Below are 22,517 nucleotides of genomic sequence, written 5' to 3' on the forward strand. Positions count from 1 at the left end.
GAAAAGCCCGTCGCGCCGCGCGAAGCCGCGGAGCGTAGGCCGCGGAGCGTAAGCCGCGTGTGATGTCCTCGAGCTTCGGCGCGTCGGCCGCGTGTGATGTCTTCAAGCTTAGGGGGGCGGGGGGGTGCGATGTGTTCTCAGATGGCGCCGTGGGCGGCCATGACGTTGGCGACGCGGAGGAAGGAGGCGATGTTCGTGCCCTGGTGGAGGTCGCCGCGGACGTTGTACTCGTTGGCCGTGCGCTTCGCCTCCTCGAAGATGCGCTTCGCCTCCTCGTCGACGGCGTCGATGACGGCCTCCTTGTAGATGACGCGCTCCGACGACGTCGACGCGATGGCCGTGCCCGCGGCGAGCGACGCCTTGAAGGGCCCGTAGGCCATGCCGAGCTTCTTGTAGGCGCGGATGGCGCTCGGCGTCGAGGGCGCGTAGCCCGCGTCGACGACGGCGGCGCAGCCGTTGTCCGCGAGGCGCGCGGCGACGTCCGCGTCGATCTCGCCGCGGATCGTCGGGAAGACGATGTCGCAGGGGATCGAGTAGATGTCCTCGGGCTCGTTGAACTTGGCCGTCGTCGACGCGATGATGTAGCGGCCGACGCGGGCGCCGCGCTCCGCCTTGATCGTCGAGATCTGCTCGAATTTCGTCGCCGCGATGCCGTCGGGCTCGTAGATGTGGCCGGACGTGTCGGAGAACGTCAGGGGCACCGCGCCCAGCGCCAGGAGCCGCTCGGCGACGGCCAACGCCACCTTGCCGGAGCCCGTGATGAGGCAGCGCTTGCCCGCGAGGGACTCGCCGCGCGACTCGACCAGGTGCTTCGCGAAGTGGACGGCCGAGTAGCCGAAGACCTCGGGGTGCGGCAGCGCGCCGCCCCACAAGATGCCCCGGCCGTGGCGCGCGTAGTGCTCCGTCGTGCGCTTGTACTGGCCGTAGAGGTAGCCCACCTCCGCCGCGCCGACGTTGACGCCCATGGACGGCAGGTCGCGGTCCGGCCCGACGTACTTGGAGAGCTCCGTCATGAACGACTGGCAGAAGCGCTGGATCTCGGACTCCGACGCGAGGCGCGGCTCGAAGTTGGACCCGCCGGCGGCGCCGCCGAGCCGCGCGCCCGTGAGCGCGTTGCCGAAGTTGCCGTCGAAGGCCATGGACTTGACGAGGTCCGCGTCGACGTGCGCGCCGAAGTGGAGGCCTGGGCGGGAAACGAGTGATTCAACGTCGCTTCAACGTGAGTGTTCCGCGCGCGCGCGTCACGAGAAAAACATCCACGCGTCGAGACCGTTCCGAGAGACGACCGCTCGTCCAAAAATCAGCCAAAACGAGTGGAAAACGGCCGAGAATGGAGCCTTTGAAGTTGGGAATTTCGCTCTCTTTTGCTGCCCTGGTGGAGGCCGCCCTCGTAGGGCCCGAGCGTCGACGAGTACTGGACGCGGAAGCCCCGGTTCGTGCGCGTGTTGCCGCTGTCGTCGATGTAGGACACGCGGAAGGAGATGAAGCGCTCCGGCTCGAGGAGGATCTTCGCGATCCACGCGTAGCGCGGGCTCCGATCGAAGACGGGCGCGAGCGACTGCATGAAGCACCCGAACTGGTCGAGGTAGACGCCCTTGTTCCCGTCGCGCCGCTTCGACTCGTTGACGAGCAGGTTCACGGCCTGCGTGCCCGTCTTGAAGAAGAGCTCCTCGCCGTGGACGCGCAGCAGGGCCTTGTTGCGCCACTGGCGCGGCTCCGTCATGGACTGGGACCCGTGGACGCCGCCGGCGGGCGTGAGGCGCGCCAGGCTACTCTGGCGCCGGCCGAGGGCCGACGTGACGCGGCGCAGCCGGGAGCCGAGCATGCCGACGGCTTTGGTCTGGAATTCTCAGCCCACCCTGGCTCAGCCTCACTTGCCGCTGCCGCTTCCGCTTCAAGTTGAAGTGTTCTTGCATCGACGTTGCCGCAGAAGGATCGCAGAGTTTACGCGGTGTAGCGCGGCGTGCGGGGCTCGGCGATGGGCGCGCCGTCGTCGAGGCGGTGGAACATGGGCTTGAAGCGGCTCCGCGGGTTCGCGAAGGCCGGCGACGCGTGGACCGCGTCGCGGCCCGCGGCGCGCGCGGCGGCGCCGAGCTGCGGCCCGACGATCTTCCGCGTCACGACCCGGCGCCGCGGCGACGGCGGGCCGAACATGCCCGTCTCGTAGGCGCCCGTCGCCGGCGACTGCAGCGGCCGCCGGAACCGCGCGTGCTCGAAGTCGTGCGCCGACAGCACGAGCGGGTCGGGGTTCCCCTCGAGGAACTGGGACGGCCCGCGGTCGGCGTCGGTCCGGTGGCGCACCTCGCAGCAGTGCACGTACTGCTTCCGCGGCGCGCCCTCGGGCCGGCACCGCGCGAGCGACGCGGCGGTCGGCCGGTGGCTCTGCTCGTCGTCGGGCGCCGGCGACAGCGGCGCCGTCGCCGACGCCGGGTCCGTCCACGTGACCCGGTTCGTCGCCTTGTGCCAGAAGTAGAAGGCGCCCGACGCGTGGTCCCAGATGCGCTCCCAGGCGTCGTCGTCGTCGTGGAGGTGCGCGTCGAGGGGCCCGTCGTCCCAGCCGTCGCCGCCGGCGCCCCGCGGCGACGGCGACGCGTCCCGCGGCGACGGCGACGCGTCGGGCGGCGACGCGGGCCGCCGCCGCCGCGCCGCCGCGGGCGTCGCCGCCGACGGCGCGCTCGACGCCCGGGCCTCGCGCGCGGGCCTCGGCGGCGGCGTCGCGCGCGCCGCCGCCGGCGGCTCCGTCGCCGCGCGCTCGCGCCGCAGCGCGTCCGCGAGGCGCCGCATCTCCGCGAGCTCGCGCCGCGACAGCTCGAGCTGGCGCCGCGCCGCGCGGATGTCCTCGTCGACGCGCCGCTGCCGCGCGGACACGTCCGCGAGCGACGCCGCGAGGTCCGACGGCTCGCCGCCGCCGCCGCCGCTCGCCGACCGCCAGATGTCCGCCGCCGCCGCCTCGGAGACGACGCGCAGGAGGCGCGCGCCCGTCGCCGGGTGGCGCACGTTCACGTAGCCGCCGCCGTCCTCGAGCACGGCCCACTCCTCCGCGCCGACGACCAACACGTCGACGCAGCAGATGACGTCGTTGGGCCAGACGGCCGTGCCCGTGCGCGCGCCGTCGCTCGACGGCTGGGACCGCACGCCCACGGGCCGGCTCTCGGCGCCGCTCGCGTAGTGCAGGTAGTACATCGTGTAGACTGTTATTGAATGCCACTCATGCCTACCCAGCGCCTCTTGCCACAGCAGAACCGGCCTAAGTTTGCTTCATGTTGCACATCAAGCCGGATGTGGTGGCGGCTCGAGTGGCTCACTTGGCGGCTCGGCCCCGGCTCGGAGATCCCATTCGCTCCGAGCCGCACCGAGTCTCGCACCCACAACCCCGCGGGACCCCGCGGCCGCGAACCGCTTACTCGTGGCTTACGCTACACCAAGTGACCTCGACACCGCCGCTCACGCCGTGTGTGGGGAACCTTAGCCTCGACCGGCCGCCCCCCTACATGGCCAGCGCCGAGCTCAGCGTGCAGTCGTGGCCGTAGGCGCCCGTCCAGCAGTTGCACTCGCCGGTCTCGTGGTCGCAGGAGCCGCGGTCCGCGCAGTCGACGTGGCAGAGGTTGCCCGCGCGGCCGACGCCGTAGCCCCCCGCCGCCGTGACGTTGGTGCAGTTCGTCTCGTCGGCGCGCGTCATGGGGTTGTCCCCCGACGGGCAGCGGCGGAGCGAGCAGGATGGCCCGAACCACTCGGGCTGCTGGGTCTGGCCGCTGCCGAGGCCGACGCCCCAGGACGAGTCGCAGACGCAGCCGTAGACCATGTCCTGGTCCCAGCGCGTCGTCTCCTCGTCGCCGGCGTACGTCGTCTTCGCGGACAGCGGCAGCGCGTCGGACAGCGTCGCCATCTTCTTGATGGACACGCAGCGGCCGTGGCCGGAGCAGTCGTTGAGGCAGTCGCGCCGCTGGCACTTGTCCCCCGAGAAGCCGCTGTAGCACTGGCAGATGCCCGTGGCCCGGTTGCACGTGCCCTTGTTGCTGCACTCCGCGGCGGCGTGCGCGACGTACGCGGCCGTGGGCACGTCCGTCCACGCGGGGCCGCCCGGGCACGTGCGGCCGCTGCAGTCGTGGAGCTTGTAGACGGCGACGTCCGACGCCGCGCCCCAGCCCTCGTAGCAGTCGCAGCTGTCCGTCTTCGTCTGGCAGGTGCCGTGGCCGTTGCAGTAGTTCATGTCCACGCAGTCGCCGGCGTTTGTGAGTGTGGGGAGCAGGGCCGGGCGGAGGAACAGGGACAGCGCCGCCGCGGCGCCGCGGCCGACGAGGCCCGAGTCGACGCCGCGGAGGAGCAGCAGCAGGAGGACGGGCCGCTCCATCGTCCTCGTTCAGCGGCACTTGGGGCACGAGGTCGGGGCTGCCCCGATGGTGTCGTTGTACCCTAGTACAAGGGGATACTTGAAGATCCCCTTGCCTAGTATCGGGTTTGTTGATGAATGCAGCAATGTCAACAATGCGATCTGCTATGGAAGAATGAGGATCGCCGCATGGTGCTGAGACGCCGCTCGGGTTGCGCCGCATGGGTCTGAGACGGCACCTGGCGGCCCTCGCGCTCGTCGGCGCCGCCGACGCCGCCGTGCGCGTCGCGTGCCTCGGCGACTCCATCACCAAGGGCGGCCACGGCAGCGACGAGGACGACGACGACCACGCGGACTCCTACCCCGAGTTCCTCGGTGCGCTCCTCGGCGACGGCTACGACGTGCGCAACTACGGCTCGAGCGGCAAGACGGCCGCGGACTACGGCACGGACGAGTCCAACCCCTACCGCGAGACGTCGAATTGGGACGACGCCTTGGACGACGGCTTCGACATCGCCGTGGTCATGCTCGGCACGAACGACGCGAAGCGGGACAACTGGGACCGCGACACCTTCGTCGCGCAGTACGGCGCGTTGCTGGCGGAGACGAAGGCGAGGGCCGCGGCGCTCGTCGCGCTGCTGCCCGTGCCCTACGTGCCGGGCGACGAGTTCTCGGCCTCCGGCAAATGGGGCGACGATCCGTCGGTCATGAACGAGGCGCTGCCGGCGGCGACGCTCGACGCCTTCGAGGAGGACGGCGCGGCGCCGGACGTCGTCGTGAGCCTCTGGGACGCCTTCGGCGGCGACGACCCCGACCTGTCGCTCTACGACGACGCGATCCATCCGAACCAGAAGGGCTACGAGAGAATCGCGGAAACGGTCTACGCCGAGGGGCTCCTGGCCGTGGCCGCGGGGGCCCCGACCTACCAGCCGTCCACGTACGGGCCGAGCTACGCGCCGAGTTACGCGCCCACGCGGCGGCCGACGACGGCGCGGCCGACGCGCGCGCCGTCGACGCAGCCGCCCTCGCCGGCGCCGTCGTCGCCCGCGCCGTCGACGCTCGCGCCCTCGAGAAAGCCGACGACGGCCGCGCCGTCCGCGACGCCGTCGACGGCCGCGCCGTCCTACCTGACGCCGCCGCCGACGGCGCCGCCGTCGACGATCGCGCCGTCTTCAGCGAGGCCGTCCTCGAGACCCTCGTCCGCGGCGCCGTCCGCGGCGCCCTCCACGGCGGCGCCGTCCGCGGCGCCCTCCACGGCGGCGCCGTCCGCGGCGCCCTCCACGGCGACGCCGTCCCTCGCGCCGGTCCCGGCGCCGAGCGCTCCGCCGTCCTCGCCTGTGCCGAAACCAAATCTTCAACCCGACTTCAATGTGAGCGCATTCGAATTTTGACACAAGCTCTTCAGCTGGGCTTCGAGAACTCGACGAGAGCGATCGATCCGTCCAAAAATCAGCCGAATCGACTTCGATTTGATCGAGCTAGAGAATTCTGAAGTTTGGTCAGGACCCCCCAAACCAGTGGTTGGTTTCGGCACAGGTCCGCGCGGCCATCCACCGCGCGGCCGTCCGCCTCGCCGTCGCCCGCGCCGTCGCCCTCGCCGTCCGCGAACCCGTCGCCGCGGCCGTCGGCGCCGCCGTCGCCGCCGCCGTCGCCGCGGCCGTCGGCGGCGCCGTCGCGGCCGCCGTCGCCCGCGCCGTCGCCGCCGCCGTCGCCGCCGCCGTCGCTGACACCATCCGCGACACCATCACGACCGCCGTCGCCCGCGCCGTCAGCATCGCCGACGCCGCCGCGCGAGGAATCAGCGAGCGGCGCCACGAACGCGGCGTCGCTCGGCGTCGTCGCGGTCGCGGTCGCCGCGGCGATTCTAGGCGCGGCGCTCTGCGCCGCCTGCGCGCGCCGGCGCCGGGACGACTCGAAAGCGCCGCCGAAGCGCTGGGAGGACGTGACGACGGCGTCGTCGCCGACGAAGAACCGGCTCCTCGGGACGCCGAACGCGTGGCGCAAGCTCTTCAGCCCGTCGCCGAGGTCGAAGCGCGACTCCTGGGAGGAGACGGCGGCGGCCCTCGCGTCGCTCGACGACGCGAAGATCTGCCTCCAGTTCGACCCGGACGAGGAGGAGCCAGGGACGCCGTCGGCGACGCGCGCGTTCCTGCGGGAGGTCATGTCGACTCCGCTGGCGAGCCCGCGGCGCGAGCGCGCGCTGACGCCGGAGGAGTACCTCGAGCAGAGCCTCAGCGGCGGCCTCGAAGACGACGCGTCCGACGGCGACGTCGAGCTCGTCGACGGGGGCCTCGGCGACGACGCGTCCGACGGCGAGGTCGAGCTCGTCCGCGTCGACGAGAAGCCGCGGGCCGTCGACGTCGACGTCGGCGACGACTTCCCCGACCGCGCGCCCACGGACTCGCCGGACACGGTCATCCACGATAGGGCGGGGTAGGGTTTAACGTTTGTACATATTCAACGACTTCCCCGACCGCGCGCCCGCGGACTCGCCGGACACGGTCATCCACGATGAGGCGGCGCAGGATTTGTATCGTCAAGGTGACGTCAACCAACTCACAGGGCAATGGCTGCACGGTTTCTCGCTTTCACAATACTGTTCCTGGGCCGCGGACACGCGCTGGACGCTTCTCCCTACGCGGACTACTTCCTTCCCACGCCCACCATCGCGACGCCGCTCAACACGACCGCGGGCTTCGACATTTTGCTCAAACCGACGACCCTCCGCCGCTCCTACGTCGCCCTGGCGCCCCACTTCGCGACGCAGTCCACCCAGAGCTACTGCGCCGTCGCGTCGAGCGTCATGGCGCTGAACGCGCTGCCGGCCGTCGCCGCGCCCGTCGACGGGGCCTACGCGCCGTACGCGTACTGGACGCAGGGCGTGCTCGCGTCGACGATGAAGGCCGTCCGCGACCCCATGTACGGCATGTCGCGCGACCAGCTCACGGCGGCGCTGGCGCTCGTGCCCGACCTCCGGGCGACGAACGTGAGCGCGACGGCCGCGTGGAACGCCTCGGCCGACGAGCTGCGGCGCCTCGTGAAACACGCGCTAGCCGACGACGCGGCGTCGCACGTGCTCGCCAACTTCTACCGGAAGGACCTCGACGAAGCGGGCGGCGGCCACTGGTCGCCCCTCGCGGCCTACGACGCCGACGGCGACCTCGCGCTCCTGTTGGACGTCGCGCGGTACAAGTACCCGCCCGTCTGGGTGCCGCTCGCGGACCTCGCCAAGGCCATGGTCGCCGGCGACGCCGACAACGCCGGCGGCGCGCCGCGCGGCGTGCTCGTGCTGGAGGCGACCTAAGCTCTAGGGCGGCCACCACGCGCGCTCCGCGGCGGCGACGCGGGCGAGCCAGCCGGCGAGGTGGCCGTCCGTGCACCAGCAGAGGTCGTAGCCCGGCGCGGCCTTCGGGGCGCACGGCGGCGCCGTCGCGTCGGTGCGGCGGTCCGCGCAGGGGAGCGGCACGCGGGGCAGGATCGTCGTCGCGTACTCGCGCTCCGCCTTCGCGTTGTGCCGCACGCTGAAGCGCGCCGGCGCGGCGCCGTCGGAGAACCCGTAGCCCGCGCGCGCGTGGACGAGCTTGAGGTCGTCGAAGGCGTCGGCGTCGGCGACGGGGCGCTTGGGCGCGCGGATGTAGTGGTCCCAGACGTAGCGGGTCTCCGTCGCTCGCGCGACCTGCTTCGTCCGCGTGGGCTGGGCCTTCCCCGCGCAGCCCCGGTCCGCGACGTGCGAGATGGCCGGGTGGGCGACGCCGGCGCCGGGGCAGGCGCCGTAGAAGACGTGGGGCGCGCCGACGCTCGGCGCGGTGGGCCGGCGCCGCAGCGCGGCGTCCACGGCGGACGACAGGTCGGCGTGGTCGCCCGCGGGGACCAGGTACTCGTCGACGTCGACGTGCGCCACGAAGTCCACGACGCCCCGCAGCCGCCGATGGCCCGCGTTCTGCGCCGCGTACTGCGACGGCCGGCCCCAGAACGACCTGGGCAGGAAACAAAAATATGCAACGCGACTGCAATATGCAAGTGCGGTTTTGACATAGTTCTTTCGCGGTCTAATACGAACCCGCCGAGAGAAAACGATCCGTCCAAAAATCAGCCGAAACGACTTCGATGTGACCGAGATAGAGAGTTTTTTGCTGGACAGGGCGTTCCGCCGGTTGTTTCCGGCACGGAGAACGACTGGAGGCTCAGCGCGTCGTGCTCGCCCGCGTCCAACGTCACCCAGGGCCCGTCGCCGCGCGCGCCGCACGCGCGCGACGGCCAGGGGAGCAGCGCGCCGCGGCCCGCCGCCACGAAGGGCGCCATCGCGGGCCAGAGCGCCGACCGCTCGGGCTCCGTCCAACCGGCGCCGGAGTCGAAGACGAGGAAGTAGCGCACGCCAAAGGCCCAGTGCGCCGCGAGCCAGGCCCGGAGCTGCGCGTCGCTCGCGGCGCCCTTGACGAGGCCGCTCCGGTCCACGTAGGCGTCGCCGGACGTCCACGCGACCGCGCCGACGCCCCCGCGTTCCCTCGCGCGCGCGTCGAAGGCGCACACGGGCACGCGCGCGTCGTGGGCGCGGCCGCCGGCCCGCAGGGCGACGTGCACGCCCGTGTCGCGGTGCCGGAGCGCGTCGGCGCCGCAGGCGCGCGCGCGCAGGGGCTCGGGGATCGCGCACTCGAAGACGAGCGTCGACCGGAACGCGTGGAAGTCGCCGTGCCCCGTCGCCGCGACCTCCGAGCCGTCGTCGAAGACGCAGGCCAGATCCGTCGTCGCGCCGCCGTCGCGTTCGAAGGCGCGCCTCTTCTCCGCGTCGAACTTGGGCCGCTCCTCCGTGTCGAATCGGTTCACGTAGCACACGCGGCACTCGCCCTCGGGCGCGCGCGCCGTCGCCAGCCACGCGCTCGCGTTCAGCGGCGCCGCCGCCGCCTCGAGCACGGCGGCCATCTCCTCGCAGCCGCGCTCGTACTGGGCGACGAACGTCGCCGTCGCGCAGCCGTCGGCGGTGGTCGCGAAGGCGTCGTAGAGCCGCCAGGGCAGCGACGCCGCCTGCGCGTAGGACCGCGGGCCCCGGCACGGCGACCGGTCGTCGCGCGGCGTCGCGCGCGGTGCCGCATGCCTGGGGATCGCCGGCGGCGCGCTCGGCCGCCGCGGCTGCACGGGGGCGGCCGGCGGCGCGCTCGGCCGCCGCGGGCCCGGGCCCGCGGCGCCGTAGACGACGCGCTCTACGGCGCGCTGCGCGTGCAGGAACGTCGCGACGAGCACGGCCGCGAGCGCGCACGCGACAAGCTGCGTGGCCCGCAGGCGCACGCGACTTCGGCCCGGCATTACTTAGGGGTTGCTACCATCGTGGCATTCAGGGGCTGCCGCAGGCGACCATCTCGAAAGGCGCGGTGCACTGAGACTTCAGCGTGCCAAAGCTGAAGAAGCGCTTAAGCGCGCGGAGGCCGCACAAGGCTATGGGCGACCGAAATAACAGCCGCAAGCGAGGCTCGAACTTCTCGTCGGCGCCGGGCTCGAACTTCTCGTCCGCGCCGCCAGCGCCCGCTGCAGCGGGGAAAGGCGGCTTCAGCGAGCCGCCGCGCAAGGGCGGCTTCGGCGCCGGCCCGCCGCCGCGGCGCGGCGGCTTCAGCGACGGCCCGCGGCCGCCGCGCGGCTTCGGCGACGGCCCGCCGCCGCCGCGCGGCTTCAACGGTGGGCCGCCGCCGCCGCGCAAGGGCGGCTTTAGCGCCGGCCCGCCGCGCGGCGGCTTCGCGGCGCCGCGCGCGCCGCCGCCGCCGCGCGGCGGCTTCGCGCCGCCGCCGCGCGGTCCGCCGCCGCCGCGCAAGGCCCTCGCCGTCGCGGCCCCGAAGGGCCTCGCGCCGCCGCGCGGCGCGGCCGCGCCCGCGGCCGCGACGCGGCGGCGCCGGAGCCGGAGCCCGTCGCCGCGGAAGCGGCGCCGCGGCCGGTCGCGGTCGTCGTCCGCCGGCCGCTCGTCGAAGTCGTCGCGGAGCCGGAGCCCGCGCGCGGCGGCGGACGAGGCGCCCGGCGCCGCGCTCGCGCTGAAGGCGGCCCAGGAGACGATGCGGCGCCTCCAGGCGAACCTGCCCAGGAGCGCGGACGCGCCGGAGGACGTCGAGGCGACGGCCGCCGCCGAGGCCGAGGACCTCGCCCTGGACGCCGCCATCTCCGAGGCCCTGCCCGCGGAGGCGACCTTCTTCGACGACGACGACGAGGAGGAGCTCGAGATTTTGCGCGACATCCGCGACGACGAGCGGCCGCCGCCAAAGGCCGCGCCGCTCCTCTGGGAGCCGCTCGACGCCGGCGGCGATCTAGACGACTGGCGGTCCCTCGCGCCCGACGGCGCGTCGGCCGCGCTCATCGAGGCCTACGGCGCGGCCCACGCGTTGAAGGCGGCGACGCGCGACGCCGGGACGCCCGCGGCGCGCCAGGCGTCGCTCCAGGCCATGGCGACGCTGAAGCGCCTCGCGGAGACGCTGGACGCGACCGAGGTCGCGTCCTGCGCCGACGTGCCGCGGCTCCTCGCGGAGCTGCGCCAGTCGTCGGACCGCATCGTCGCGACGGCCGCGCGCTGCAGGGCAGGAAAAGGGTGATTCAACGTCGCTTCAACGTGAGTGTTCCGCGCGCGCGCGTTCCGGAAAAAGCATCCACGCGTCGAGACCGTTCCGAGAGATGATCGCTCGTCCAAAAATCAGCCGAAACGAGTGGGAAACGGCCGAGATCAGAGCCTTTGAAGTTGGGAATTTCGCACCCTTTTCTTGCCCAGGCGCGCGGCACCAAGGCCAAGTGGGCGAGCGCCGCCGGGCCGAGCGCCGCCGGGCCCGCGTCGCCGGCGCAGGAGAAGACCGTCGCGCGGGCGCCCGCGTCGCCGGAGCGGGAGACGAGCTCCGCGCGGGCGATCGAGGCCTCCGAGGCCGCGGCGCCGCCGCCGGAGGCGGCCTCCTCGCCGCCGCCGGCCGACGACGACCGCGCGGCGAAGCTCGAGCGGCGCGTCAAGGCCCTGGAGGCGGACCTCGCGGCGTCGAAGCAGGCGCTCGGCGACGAGCGCGCCGCGGGCGAGGCGACGGCGAAGAAGCTGCGCCGCGCGTTCAACGACGCGAAGAAGGCCTGGGCCGCCGAGGCCGCGCGGCTCAAGTCCGACGCGGACAAGGCCAAGGCGTCGGCGGACGCGGCGGTCGCGCGCGCGAAGAAGGCGCTCGACGCGGACCGCGCGGCCCTGGAACGCAAGGCCGAGGTCGCGCGCGGCGCGAACTTTTGCGCCAACTGCCGGCGGAGCCTGCTGCCCGCGCCGCCGAAGCCCGGCGCCAAGCCCAAGTACGTCCCCAAGGGCGGCGACCGGCGACCGCCGCCGAGGAGGTAAAGCGAGGTGATTAGCGTTGCAAAGAATGCCTTCAACAAGGGCTAGTTGACGACATCATCGGCGTGGCTGAGCGCTTCGATCAAGGATTTCTCCGGCCGCGCCGCCAGCAGTGCCCGCGGAGCTCGGCCTCTGTGACACCCGGGAGCGCCGATCCGTCGACCCTACCACCGATGAGCAGCAGCGCCCGCTACGCGACGGCGGAGCCCGTCGCCGAGGCGACGGCCGTGTCCTACAACCCCATCAGCGGCGAGGAGATCCTCGAGGCCGAGCCCGTGGCGGGCTTCGCGCCCGCGCTGACGGAGCCCCTCGTGATCCGGCCCTCGGAGCCGACGATCGCGGAGCAGCGCGGCGTGGCCAACGCCATCGCGGCGGACCTCGCGCGGCGCGAGGTCTCGGCCGTGACGCACAATCCGCACGCGCGCGGCGCGTCGCGGCCGCCGCCGGCCTACGAGACGGCCGAGGTCCAGTTCGCGAGCGCCGTGGAGCTGTCCGGGTCCGCGGCCAAGGCCGAGGTCGCGACCGTCGAGGCGACGCTCGCCGGCGACGAAAAGTACGCGCGGAAGCTCGCGGAGGAGGAGGCGCGCCGGGCGAAGCGGGAGCCCGAGGAGGAGAAGACCTACGCCGTCGGGGGCTACGAGGTCGCCGAGTACAAGATGGGCGACTACGAGTGCGCGAACTACGACGTCGCGGAGTACAAGTCCGTCTACGACAAGTAGCCCCCGCCGTTTTGCGCCGCCCCGTCCCTGTAAAAATTCACATCGCGTACTCGAGGAAGGCGAGGGCCTCGTCCGCGCCGAGGGGCGCGCCGCCGCCGTCGCCGCGGAAGGCGGCGACGTCGCCGCGGAAGTCGTCCCGGGCGTAGTCGACGCGCTCGTCGGCCGTGAAGAGCGCGGCGAACGCCGCGTCGAGCGGGAGCGGCGCCGCGAAGTTTCTCCGGATCTCCGCGACGCGCGCGGGCGTGAGCATGGTCTCCGCGCGCTTGAAGTAGTCGTCCATCGTCGCGTCCGCCGCGTCCCGGAGCGCGCCGAGCGACGGCGGCTCCGCGAGGTCCCGCCGCCGGAACGCGGCGACGGAGACGGCCTCCGCGGCGGGCGCCGTCGCGAGGGCCGGCCGCGGCACGCTCGCGAAGTTGTCCAGGGCGAAGAGCGGCGCGAAGAGGGGCGCCAGCAGGTCCCGGGGGTACAGGGAGACGACGACGTAGCGGCCGCCGGGCCTCAGGCTCCGGAACGCGCACAGCAACAAACCGCACTGGTCGTTCTCCGCGAGCGTCGCGTCGAAGGACGACTTGTCGAGGCAGAGGTCGAAGGGCGCGCCGGGCGCCGCCGCGCCGTCGGCCCAGTCGTGCGTCGCCCAGGCGACGTCGGGCCGCCGCGCGCGCATGCCGTCGATGATCGCCCCGTCGCGGTCGACGCCCGCCGCGGCGCCGCCGAACGCGTCCGCGAAGCGGCCCGCGAGGTCCGAGCTGCCGCAGCCGAGGTCGACGACGGCGAGGCGGTCGTAGTCGCCGAGCAGGCCCGTCATCGGCGCGAGCAGCGGCCGCAGCGCGTCCCACTCCAGGAGCCACTCGAAGCCCTTGTGGTGCCTATCGACGTGTTCGACGTCCGCGAGCATGTCGTCGAGGCTCCGCGGCTCCGCGACGCGCGCGGGCGCCGGTACGCCGCCGACGACGCCGGACGGCGCCGCGAGGCGCTTCTTGGGCTGGGTCGTCGCGTTCGGCGACGCGAAGGCCGCGTCCTCCTCCGTCGCGCCGAGGGCGGCGTACATCGTCAGGAGGTGCCGCTCGTCGGCGTCGACGGCGCCCGTCACCTTCCGGAACCCGAGCTCCGCGGCGAAGGCCGACGCGGCCTTCATGACGAGGCTCCCGAGGCCCCGGCGCCGGAGCCGCGGCGCAACGCAGAGCGTCGCCACGTAGAGGCTGTCGTGGTAGCGCACGGTCATGGCCATCGCGTCGAGGGCCTCGACGGTCCCGACGAGCAGCCACTCGCAGTCGCCGAGGTCGTGGAAGCCCGCGAGGACGTCGAGGATCGGGGCGCCGTCGTCCGTCGGGAACTGGGCCGGGAAGCAGGCGACGACGAGCGCGCGGATCGCCGCTTCGTAGCGTTTCGCCGCGGCGCTCGACGCGACCTCGACGACGTCCGCGAGCGTTATTTCCTCGAGCTTCGTCGCCGCGAGCGCGGCGGCGACGTCGGCGTGGCCGCCGCCGTTGGCGACGCGCGCGTAGCCCGCGGCGCGCAGCGCGGCGGCGACGCGGCGGCTCCGGCCGCCGACGGCGCAGAAGCAGAGGAGCGGCGTCGACGGGTCCGCGGGCAGCCGCGACTTCGCCGCCGCGACGGCCGCCGTCGCGTCGTCGGCCAGGCGGCAGGGCACGTGGAGCGCGTCCTCGATGCGCCCGTGGCTCTCGAGCTCGTCGAGGTTGCGGCAGTCGATGAGGACGACGTTCGGGAGCGCGAGGTGCGCCTGCCAAGCGTCGTCGCAGGGCATGCTTGCGCTCGTTTCGCGCGACCTGAGGGTCGCGCTTTCTGACGTTGCTTGGTGCGTACGCGTTTCACACTTGAAGCTGCGAGCCTGGCCGTAGCCACGCGTTTGTTATGCGTTTTAGGGCTGTGCTTTTAAGCCGCAAAAGTTGAGCCCATGCCCTTTGTTGCTGTGGCAATAAAAGCCGACGGTGCCGTCGCCGGCGCGACGATGGAGGCTCCCTCGAACGGCGCCGCAGCCGACGGCGACGCCGTCATGACCGACGCGCAGCAGTCGTCGACCGCGTTACAGAACGAGTACGAGTCCATCCCCGACGCGGACCTCGACGCCGCCGAGCGCAAGGTGCTGGAGATGCTGGAGCTGTCGGCCAAGATCGCCGAGGACCTCGCCGGCGGCCTCGAGCCGGCGCCGCAGCCCGCGGCGTCCGTCGCGTCCGACGCGACGCGGTTCATGGCGCTCGCGGGCGAGCTGCGGCGCACGCTCGAGGCCGCGCGGTTTCCGCCGGAGCTCGAGTACCGGCGGACCGCGGGCGGCGAGATCTTCCGGCGGCGCCTCGACGAGATGCACGACGCGGCCTGCGACGACCTGCACCACGAGCTGCGCGCGCACGCCCAGAGCGCGCTGCGCGACAGCGGCGCCGGCGCCGGCGCCGGCGACGCCGCCGCCGCGCTCGCCGCGCTCGAGCCCGCCATCAAGGAGTGCGAGGACACGGCCCTCGCCGCCGGCGTACGGCGATGATGGAGGTTTTTTAAAGCCCCGGGGGTGTGCTTCAGGAGGGCGGCGGCGCGGGCGCGGACTCGAGGTCCCGGAGCGTGGCGTGGACCGTCGCGGCGTCGAAGCGGAGGTGGACGGCGGCGAGCGTGTGGTCCGGGGCGAAGGTGCACTTGGCCATGCCCGCGTGGGTCGCGCTGACGAGGCCCGCGGGGTCCTCGACGCTGACCGTGCACGCGTAGGCGCACATGTAGACGTCGCCGACGTGGACGATGGAGCCCGGGTCGACCTCGTAGGCGAGGCCCGCGGGCCCGCGGGGCGGACTGGCGCGCTTGCGCTTCTTGTCCAACCCGCGCCGCGCGTTGGCCTCCGCGCGCCCCGCGGACGCGGCGTCGAGCGCCGCGTTGAGGGAAGCGACGTCCGCGAGGAGAGCATCCAAACCCGCGACGGTGCGCACGGAGGGCTGCCGGAGCTCCTCGTCCGGGTAGGCGCGGTAGGGCGTCGGCGGCAGCGTGAGGACGAAGCCGTCGCCGAGCACCTCGCGCCACGACGACGGGTCGAGGCACCGCGCGCCCCTCAACTCGAGGAACCGGCGCACCGCGTCGCGGCGCCGCGTGTAGCCGTCGGGCGGCGGCGCGGCCATCTTCGAGTTGAGCTCGTCGTGGCGCTCCTTGAGCGTCTCCGCGACCTGCTGGAGGTGCTTGATGTACATCTTCCGCCGCATGCGCGTGGAACGCGCGTTCTCCCGGTTCCGCCGCCGCGTGAGCTCGGCCTTCTCCTCGGGCGTGAGGTGCTTGCGCTTGCCGTACTTGCCCCGCGACCTCCGGGGCAGGCCCTCGAGCTGGGGCGCGAGGAGGCGCATGGCGTCGCCCAAACTCTTGGCGCTCGCGATGGCGTCGATGTCGATCTGCGACGGCGTGTAGGTGCCCATCTCGTCGTCGCCGGCCTTCTCGTCGTCCTTCTCCTCCGTGTCGGCCATGGGTCCTTCGGCGGTGGGGGGCGGGGGGCGCGGGGTTCGGTGCGTCTTTTGGGCGCACCGGCAGCGTCTATAGCTGTGACGGCCGGCCTTCACCTTCGACCCAAAACCGCACTGTCTGAGGCCGCAGCGCTAATGGACGCCTCGTAGGCAGCCTGAGACGCACCACAGCCTCCACATCATGTCCCGCCTCCAGGCGGCGCCCTACAACGTGGGGTCGCGCACGCCCAAGTGCGCGGGCCACAAGGTGCCGCGGCGCGTGGCCCTCGTCGCGTCGCCGCCGCCGCCCCAGCTGTGCTTCACCTCCTGGTGGCGGGAGACGGAGCACGGCCGCAGCGTGCGGCGCGAGGTGAAACTTACCTACGACACGCGCGACGGCTCCGTCGTGCTCTGCCTGAACAAGGTGACGAGCACGCAGTGCGAGGACGGTGCCGAAAAAAGACTTCAAAGCTCTCGAGCTCGGTCGAATCGAAGTCGATTCGGCTGACTTTTGGACGGATCGATTGCTCGCATCGAGTTCTCGAAGCCCAGCCGAAGAGCTCGTGTCAAAACATTCGAATACGCGCACATTGAAGTCGGGTTGAAGATTTGATGTCCACGCAGGTACCGCCTGAGCCACGTCGAGGGCCAGTTCGGGCCCGCGGAGCCCGCGGACCTCTACGTCGGCGCGCGCTTCAAGGTGCTCGGGCGCATGCTGACGCTGCGCCAGGCCGACTCGCCCACCGTGAAGTGGCTCGAGGGCGAATCCGAGCGCCTCCTCGCCGTGCAGCGGAAGCTGCTCGACGAGCTCGGCTCCTACGGCGAGGGCGTCGCGGGGTTGCCGAGCGGCAAGCACGCGGTCGGCTACGACGGCGGGCGCTTGCGGCCGGGCTGGGCGCGGGACGAGACGCCCAACGCGTCCGCGAGCCTGCGCCTCATCCAGCGCGACAACGACTTCCTCCGCGCGAAGCTCCGCGACTACCGGCCGGTCCTCGGGGACGTGTGATAACGGAGGTCGCACGTGCCGCCGGGCGCGGACCACGGTCCCTAGTACGTTAGCCGCCGGTCCTCGCCGGGTTCGCGCCTCCGCGCGTCGTCCGACGGCTCGACGGGCTTCGTGTTCCGCCGCCGCTGCACGAGGGACAGCGCGAGGAGCGCGACGGTCGCGGCGAGCAGCCCGAAGACGGGCCCGAAGAGCGAGAGCGCGAGGCGCGCGGGCCCCTCGCCCGGGTGGTCCGCGGCGAACGCCGCGAAGACGACGCCGTCGCCGACGAGGCGCCCGCCGGCGCCGAAGAGCGTCACGAGCACGCCCGCGTCGCGCTTCGCCCACTGGCCGATGAGCGACATGAGCGCCGACTCCATCGTCGACGCGCCGAGGAAGAGCGCGCCGCCCGCGGCCGCCCAGACGTAGGCGAACCCCGTCGCCGTCGCGAGCGCCAGAGCCCCGCAGGCCGTCGCCGCCGTCGCCGCGAAGAGGATCTCCCGGTCGTCGAAGGTCGCCGCCGCGGCCTCCACCATCTTGCTCAGCGGCATCGTCAGCAGACAGACGACGCCGAGGAACGCGCCGATGTCGTGGGCCTTCCATCCGAACGCGAGCGACGACACGGCCGACGTCGATCCTAAAAAGACCTCGCAGGCCGCCTCGAAGGCGACGACGCCGAAGAGCGCCGCGCGGAGCGGCGCCGCCTCGGCGCCTTCCGTGAGCAGCTCGCTCGGCGACCGCGCGCGCCGCGCGGGCGCTCCGGCGCCGACGGCGCCGTAGGCGCCGCTCGCGCGCGCGGGCGGCTCGCGGAACGCCGAGGCGACGTAGAAGGCGAGGAGGCACCAGGCGACGGAGAGCAGGAGCGCGGGCGCGACGGTGGAGTCGACCTTCAACTCGAAGACGTGGTCGCGGGGCCGCGCGCCGTCGTCGCGCGAGAGCAGGAAGCTCAGGAGCCCGCTCAGGAGCGGGCCGCAGCCCATGCCCGTCGCGCCCGCGGCGACGAACTTGGCCGCCGCCGCGATGCGCTTCGACGGCGGCACGGCCTCGCCGATGTAGCGCCGGTTCACGGGCTCCGTCGAGCCCAGCCCGAGGAGCAGGCGGCCGAGGAGCGCGCAGCCCTGGGCCGCGCGCGCGCTCCCGCTCGACCGCGCGACGCTCGGCGCCAGCGCGTAGAGGAGCTGGCCCGCGCCGCCCAAAGCCGCGCCGGCCACCAACGGCGCGCGGAAGCCGAAGCGCCGGCCGACGCAGCCGCAGCCTGTGGTGGACGCGAGCGCCGCGACCGTCGACGCGCCGAGCAGGAGGCCCCCGAACGCCCGGGGCGCGCCCACGGACGTCGCGTAGGCGTGCATCGTCGGCGTGATCGCGTAGCACGACGCCGCGAAGAGGAACGCGCCCGCGTACTGCACGTTCGGGAAGACCTCCGGATTCTCCGCGGCGAGGCCCAGCGAGTGGCCCAGCGCCGCCTCCGACGACGCGAGGTCCGCGTCGACGACGTTCAGCGACGCGTAGCGCACGCGCAGGCCCGCGCGCGCCGCGCTGCAGCGCTCGACGGCGCGCGAGCACTCCGCGGCGAGCCGCGGCGGCGCGCCGCGGACCAGGCCCGTGCGGAGGAGCGCGGGCCACTGGCGCTCGAAGGACTCGAGCAGCCGCATGTGCGCCGTGCGCGCGACGGCCCGCGTGCACGGCTCGAAGGTCTTGTCGTGCTTCTTCAAGATCTTGCGCACGGCGACGAGGTTGAGCTCGACGAAGGCCACGAGGCGCAGCAGCGCCTCGAGGCCCGCCTCGGCCCGGGACGCGCGGAGGAGCGCCGCGATGCGCCCGGCCTCCTCCAGCGAGTGCAGCGCGCAAGTCTCGATGTCCTGGACGAGCTTCGCGAGGAACTCCCAGGGCGCCGTCGCGAGGAGGCGCTTCAGCGCGTCGTAGTCGATGTAGAAGCTCACCCACTCCGGGCGCCGCGAGCGCTGGAACGCCAGGCCGAACTCGACCATCGTTTCGTCTGTGATTCGGCCATCAGCATCGATAGCATCTTCAACAATTTGTTCAATCACGTCATTGAAGCGAGTGATGGAGCCCACGCGGCCGGCGTCCGCGATGCTGCCGATCTCCTGCTGAACGTGACAATGAGCGGGTACGTCGCCTCGTCCTTCGAGACCGCGAAGAAGGAGGGCGACGACCTTTTCCGGCAGGGGAAGTTCTTGGACGCGAGCAACGCGTATAACATGGCGATCTTCGGAGAAGGAAAAAATGAAAAGCTCTACGCGAACCGGGCTGCGTGCTGGGAGAAGCTGATCCACGAGACGAGGGCGAAGATCTGCCCGAATTCGGGAGTCGGCGCGGGCTTCCACGATCACGGAGACGGCACGTACCACATCACCGGCGGCGACTGTCGGAACTGGATCCAGCGAGGTCTGGAGGATTCGAGGCACTGCGTCAAATTGAAGCCAGCGTGGGCACGGGGCTGGCAGCGCCCAGCGTCGAGCGACAGGAGTGTTTTTTCGCGTGAATTTCGCCTGAAGATGTGAAGAAATCCGACCCCGTCGCACTTGGTAGGCAGCGCCTGTCGACGTTCGGCGAATTAGCGGCGTTCCACGAGGACACGGTCGACCGCGACGAGGCCATGGCCGAATGCGAAACGGCGTGCCGCGCCGCCCTCGCGCTCGAACCGGGCGGCGCGAACGCCCAAAAATGCCGGCGAACGCTCCAGATGCTACGGGACGATGCCGAGTACGTTCCCGTCCCCGCCGGCGACCTGCCCGCGCACTGCGCGGGAGACGACGCGTTGCTGTGTCGCGCTACCGCGGCGAAGCACAAGGCGGCCGGCGGCGGCGACTTCTCGCTGTCGGACTTTGCGGGGGCGGCGAAGCACTACAGTACCGCGCTCGCCTTCGATTGGACGGACCACGTCCTGTATTCGAATCGGTCCGCGTGCCTCGCGGCGCTCAAAGAGTACGACGGCGCGCTACGCGACGGGCGGCGGTGCGTCCGCTTGCAGCCCGACTGGCCCAAGGGCCACGGCCGTTGCGCGGCGGCCCTCCTGGGGAAGGGAGACGTCCCCGGTGCCCAAGCCGCCGCCGAGCGCGGCCTGGAGCTCGACGCGACCAACGCCAATCTCATCGCCGTCAGGGACGCCTGCCTCGCGAGGTGCCTCGAGGACGCCGCGATCGGCGCCTGAGTTGCGTCGGGGACGCCGCGCGCACGGCCGACTTGTAGGAGCAGCCCACTTACGCCCCCCTCTGCCTCCGGCAGAACCCGTCGCCGCCGAACTCGGAGCGCTCCTCGGGGCTGTGGAGGAGGCGGAGGCTCGGCGCCGCGCCGGCGCCGCCCGCCGGGAGCGCGGCGACGAGGTACGCGTCGAGGCCGCGGCCCGTGTCCGCGCCGAGCGTCCGACACACGTCGCTCTCGTAGCCGCGCGGCAGCCAGCCGAGGAAGAGCGCGCGGCCGCCCCGCGCGACGTGGCGCCGCACGATCGGCTCGACGGCGGGCTCGGCCTCGGGCAGCAGGAACACCGTCAGGAGCGTCGCGGCCTCCAGCAGCGCGGCCACCTGCGGATCGTCGTCCGCCGCCAGGTCGCCGTGGACGATGTCGACGACGTCCGCGAGCCGCCGCGCGGCGACGTTCGCCCGGGCGACGTCGACGAGCGCCCCGTCGAGCTCGACGCCGCCGCACCGCCGCGCGCCGTGGCGCCGGGCCCAGACCGGGATGCGGCCGTCGCCGCAGCCCAGATCCACGACGACGTCCGCCGGCCCGACGCCGGCGACGTCCGCCAGCGCCTCGTCGAGGAACGCGACGGGCGTCGTCAGAAACGGCGCGAGCGAGTCGCCGGGCGCCCACGGCGGCGCCGCCGCGACCTCGGGCCAGCCGTCGTCCGCGGCGGGCTCCGCCTCCACGAGCGCCTCCGACAGCCAGCCGTCGGCGCCGTCGGCGGCGACGCGCAGGCGCCGCTTGCCGCGGGCGTCCTCGGCGGCCTCGAGGCGCCGCACGCGGCTCCCGCGCGGAAGCACGCGCAGCTTCGCCGACGTCGCCTCGATGCCTTCCCGGAGCAGCGCGCCGCCGCCGCCGACGACGAGCATGCTTTTCAAGGGAGCACGCGCAGCGCTTTATGAGCTCTCACAGGAGCATCTCACCGAGGGCGCGGGCACGGCGAAGGATGAGGGGAGCTGTCTCGAAGGGGCTGCCAGCCGCTGCGGCCATCGTGATTGGTCGCGAGGTGCGAGGCCAAAAGTGCCGCGCTCTGCGCGCTTGATCGAGGAGAGCTCCCGGCCCACCGAGACCAACATCTTTCGCCGCGCGCGCGCCCGCCGCACGCCGCACCCACCACCCGACGCCGGGGCCGCACCCGACCGCGCACCATGGGGAACCGCATCTCCTTGCAGGAGGAGCTCATCAACCTGAAGATGACGAGCAAGCAGATGGTGAGCGCGTCGAAGAAGTGCGAGAAGCAGGAAAAAAAGTACAAGAAGGACGTGAAGAAGGCCATCGAGAAGGGCAACGCCGAGGGCGCGCGCATCTACGCGCAGAACGCCATCCGCGAGAAGACCCAGGGCCTCAACTACCTCAAGATGGGCAGCCGCATCGACGCCGTCGCCGCGCGGCTCGAGACCGCGATCCGCACCAAGGAGATGTCGAAGAACATGGGCAACGTCGTCAAGGGCATGAACAACGCCCTCAAGTCCATGGACGTCGAGAAGATCTCCAAGACCATGGACGACTTCGAGAAGCAGTTCGAGGACATGGACGTCCGCGCGGGCTACATGGAGTCCGCGATGAACAACTCGACCGCGTCGGCGACGCCCGAGGACCAGGTCGACGGGTTGCTCAAGCAGGTCGCCGACGAGCACCAGCTCGACGTGTCCTTCGCCCTCGACGACGCGGGCGCCGTCGGCACGGCGACGCCCGCCGTCGCCGCGCCGCCGCAGGACACGAGCCTCGCGGGCCGCCTCGATGCGCTCAAGCGATAGGTCGCTGCCCCCTGTCGAAAGCTAATGTCGCAAAATAAACGGGCGCCTCACTCCGAGGAGCTCGGGACCTTGGGCGCGCCGTCCGCGTAGTGGCCGCGGTTCGGGACGAGGAGCTGGCCGAGGCCGAGGTCCTGGCCGTGGATGAGCATGAAGCCCCGCTCGCCCTTGAGCTTGAGCCACTGCGACTCGATGGTGTAGTCGACGCCGACGAGGTTGTTGACGCGCTTGATGCCCACCATGCGGCTCGCGACGCTCGGCTTTTCGCCTGCGGGCGCGCGGTGAAAGAAAATAAACGAACGGACGCGGTCGGCGCGCGGACGGCGACGCAGGGCGAGTAGACGACGCGCCACTCGTTGGGCTCGCGGGCCTCGACGGACTCGTTGTCGTCGAGCCCGAGCTCCTCCTTCATCTCCTCCTGGAGCCCCGACGCCTTGACCATGCGGTCCCAGGTCTTCTGCTGCTCGTCGTTGTAGACCTCGGGCTCCTCCTCGTCCTCCTCCTCGTCGATGGTCTTGCCCAGCCTGTCCCACTTGCTGTAGTCCGTGACGACCTTCGTGGGCGCGCTCACGGGCGCGACTTCGTCGTACTCCTCGGCCTCGACGGGCTCCGCGTCGAGGAGCGCGTCGAGGTCGTCGAGCTCGAAGGCGTCGCCGTCCTCCATGGCGTTCTGTACGGCGCGCAGCGCGCGCGCCAAAGGCGACTGCGGCGTCGCTTCGATGGCGTCGATGGCTCGGCGCGGCGCGGCAACACCCCGACTTTCCAAGGGCCTACCC

At 72.5% G+C, this 22,517-nt stretch overlaps 9 protein-coding genes across 9 annotated transcripts; 3 read left to right on the forward strand and 6 right to left on the reverse strand.

Moving 5' to 3' along the window:
* Window positions 1–137: 137 nt before the first annotated feature.
* On the reverse strand, window positions 138–1,723 carry GDH (hypothetical protein; the record flags this gene model as incomplete). The annotated part of the gene is made up of 2 exons (XM_009038508.1): window positions 138–1,212; window positions 1,410–1,723. The coding sequence occupies 2 exons, from the start codon at window positions 1,721–1,723 to the stop codon at window positions 138–140; spliced, it is 1,389 nt and encodes a 462-aa protein (XP_009036756.1).
* A 2,828-nt stretch (window positions 1,724–4,551) lies between these two features.
* AURANDRAFT_63891 (hypothetical protein) lies at window positions 4,552–6,767 on the forward strand (the record flags this gene model as incomplete). Its single annotated transcript, XM_009038307.1, has 2 exons — window positions 4,552–5,267; window positions 5,867–6,767. The coding sequence occupies 2 exons, from the start codon at window positions 4,552–4,554 to the stop codon at window positions 6,765–6,767; spliced, it is 1,617 nt and encodes a 538-aa protein (XP_009036555.1).
* A 129-nt stretch (window positions 6,768–6,896) lies between these two features.
* Window positions 6,897–7,634, forward strand: AURANDRAFT_63892 (hypothetical protein; the record flags this gene model as incomplete). The annotated part of the gene is made up of 1 exon (XM_009038308.1): window positions 6,897–7,634. One exon carries the CDS (start codon window positions 6,897–6,899, stop codon window positions 7,632–7,634), a length of 738 nt encoding a protein of 245 aa, XP_009036556.1.
* A 785-nt stretch (window positions 7,635–8,419) lies between these two features.
* Window positions 8,420–9,631, reverse strand: AURANDRAFT_63893 (expressed protein; the record flags this gene model as incomplete). Its single annotated transcript, XM_009038507.1, has 1 exon — window positions 8,420–9,631. The coding sequence occupies one exon, from the start codon at window positions 9,629–9,631 to the stop codon at window positions 8,420–8,422; it is 1,212 nt and encodes a 403-aa protein (XP_009036755.1).
* A 2,780-nt stretch (window positions 9,632–12,411) lies between these two features.
* AURANDRAFT_71556 (expressed protein) lies at window positions 12,412–14,288 on the reverse strand (the record flags this gene model as incomplete). The annotated part of the gene is made up of 1 exon (XM_009038506.1): window positions 12,412–14,288. The coding sequence occupies one exon, from the start codon at window positions 14,142–14,144 to the stop codon at window positions 12,417–12,419; it is 1,728 nt and encodes a 575-aa protein (XP_009036754.1).
* Window positions 14,289–14,907: 619 nt separating this feature from the next.
* On the reverse strand, window positions 14,908–15,828 carry AURANDRAFT_63895 (expressed protein; the record flags this gene model as incomplete). The annotated part of the gene is made up of 1 exon (XM_009038505.1): window positions 14,908–15,828. One exon carries the CDS (start codon window positions 15,826–15,828, stop codon window positions 14,908–14,910), a length of 921 nt encoding a protein of 306 aa, XP_009036753.1.
* A 1,023-nt stretch (window positions 15,829–16,851) lies between these two features.
* On the reverse strand, window positions 16,852–18,774 carry AURANDRAFT_63896 (hypothetical protein; the record flags this gene model as incomplete). Its single annotated transcript, XM_009038504.1, has 1 exon — window positions 16,852–18,774. One exon carries the CDS (start codon window positions 18,772–18,774, stop codon window positions 16,852–16,854), a length of 1,923 nt encoding a protein of 640 aa, XP_009036752.1.
* Window positions 18,775–20,007: 1,233 nt separating this feature from the next.
* Window positions 20,008–20,856, reverse strand: AURANDRAFT_63897 (hypothetical protein; the record flags this gene model as incomplete). Its single annotated transcript, XM_009038503.1, has 1 exon — window positions 20,008–20,856. The coding sequence occupies one exon, from the start codon at window positions 20,854–20,856 to the stop codon at window positions 20,008–20,010; it is 849 nt and encodes a 282-aa protein (XP_009036751.1).
* A 279-nt stretch (window positions 20,857–21,135) lies between these two features.
* On the forward strand, window positions 21,136–21,744 carry AURANDRAFT_25840 (hypothetical protein; the record flags this gene model as incomplete). The annotated part of the gene is made up of 1 exon (XM_009038309.1): window positions 21,136–21,744. The coding sequence occupies one exon, from the start codon at window positions 21,136–21,138 to the stop codon at window positions 21,742–21,744; it is 609 nt and encodes a 202-aa protein (XP_009036557.1).
* Between the last annotated feature and the right edge of the window lie 773 nt (window positions 21,745–22,517).

The sequence above is a fragment of the Aureococcus anophagefferens genome (assembly GCF_000186865.1).
Source record: "Aureococcus anophagefferens unplaced genomic scaffold AURANscaffold_8, whole genome shotgun sequence".
NCBI lineage: Eukaryota > Pelagophyceae > Pelagomonadales > Pelagomonadaceae > Aureococcus > Aureococcus anophagefferens.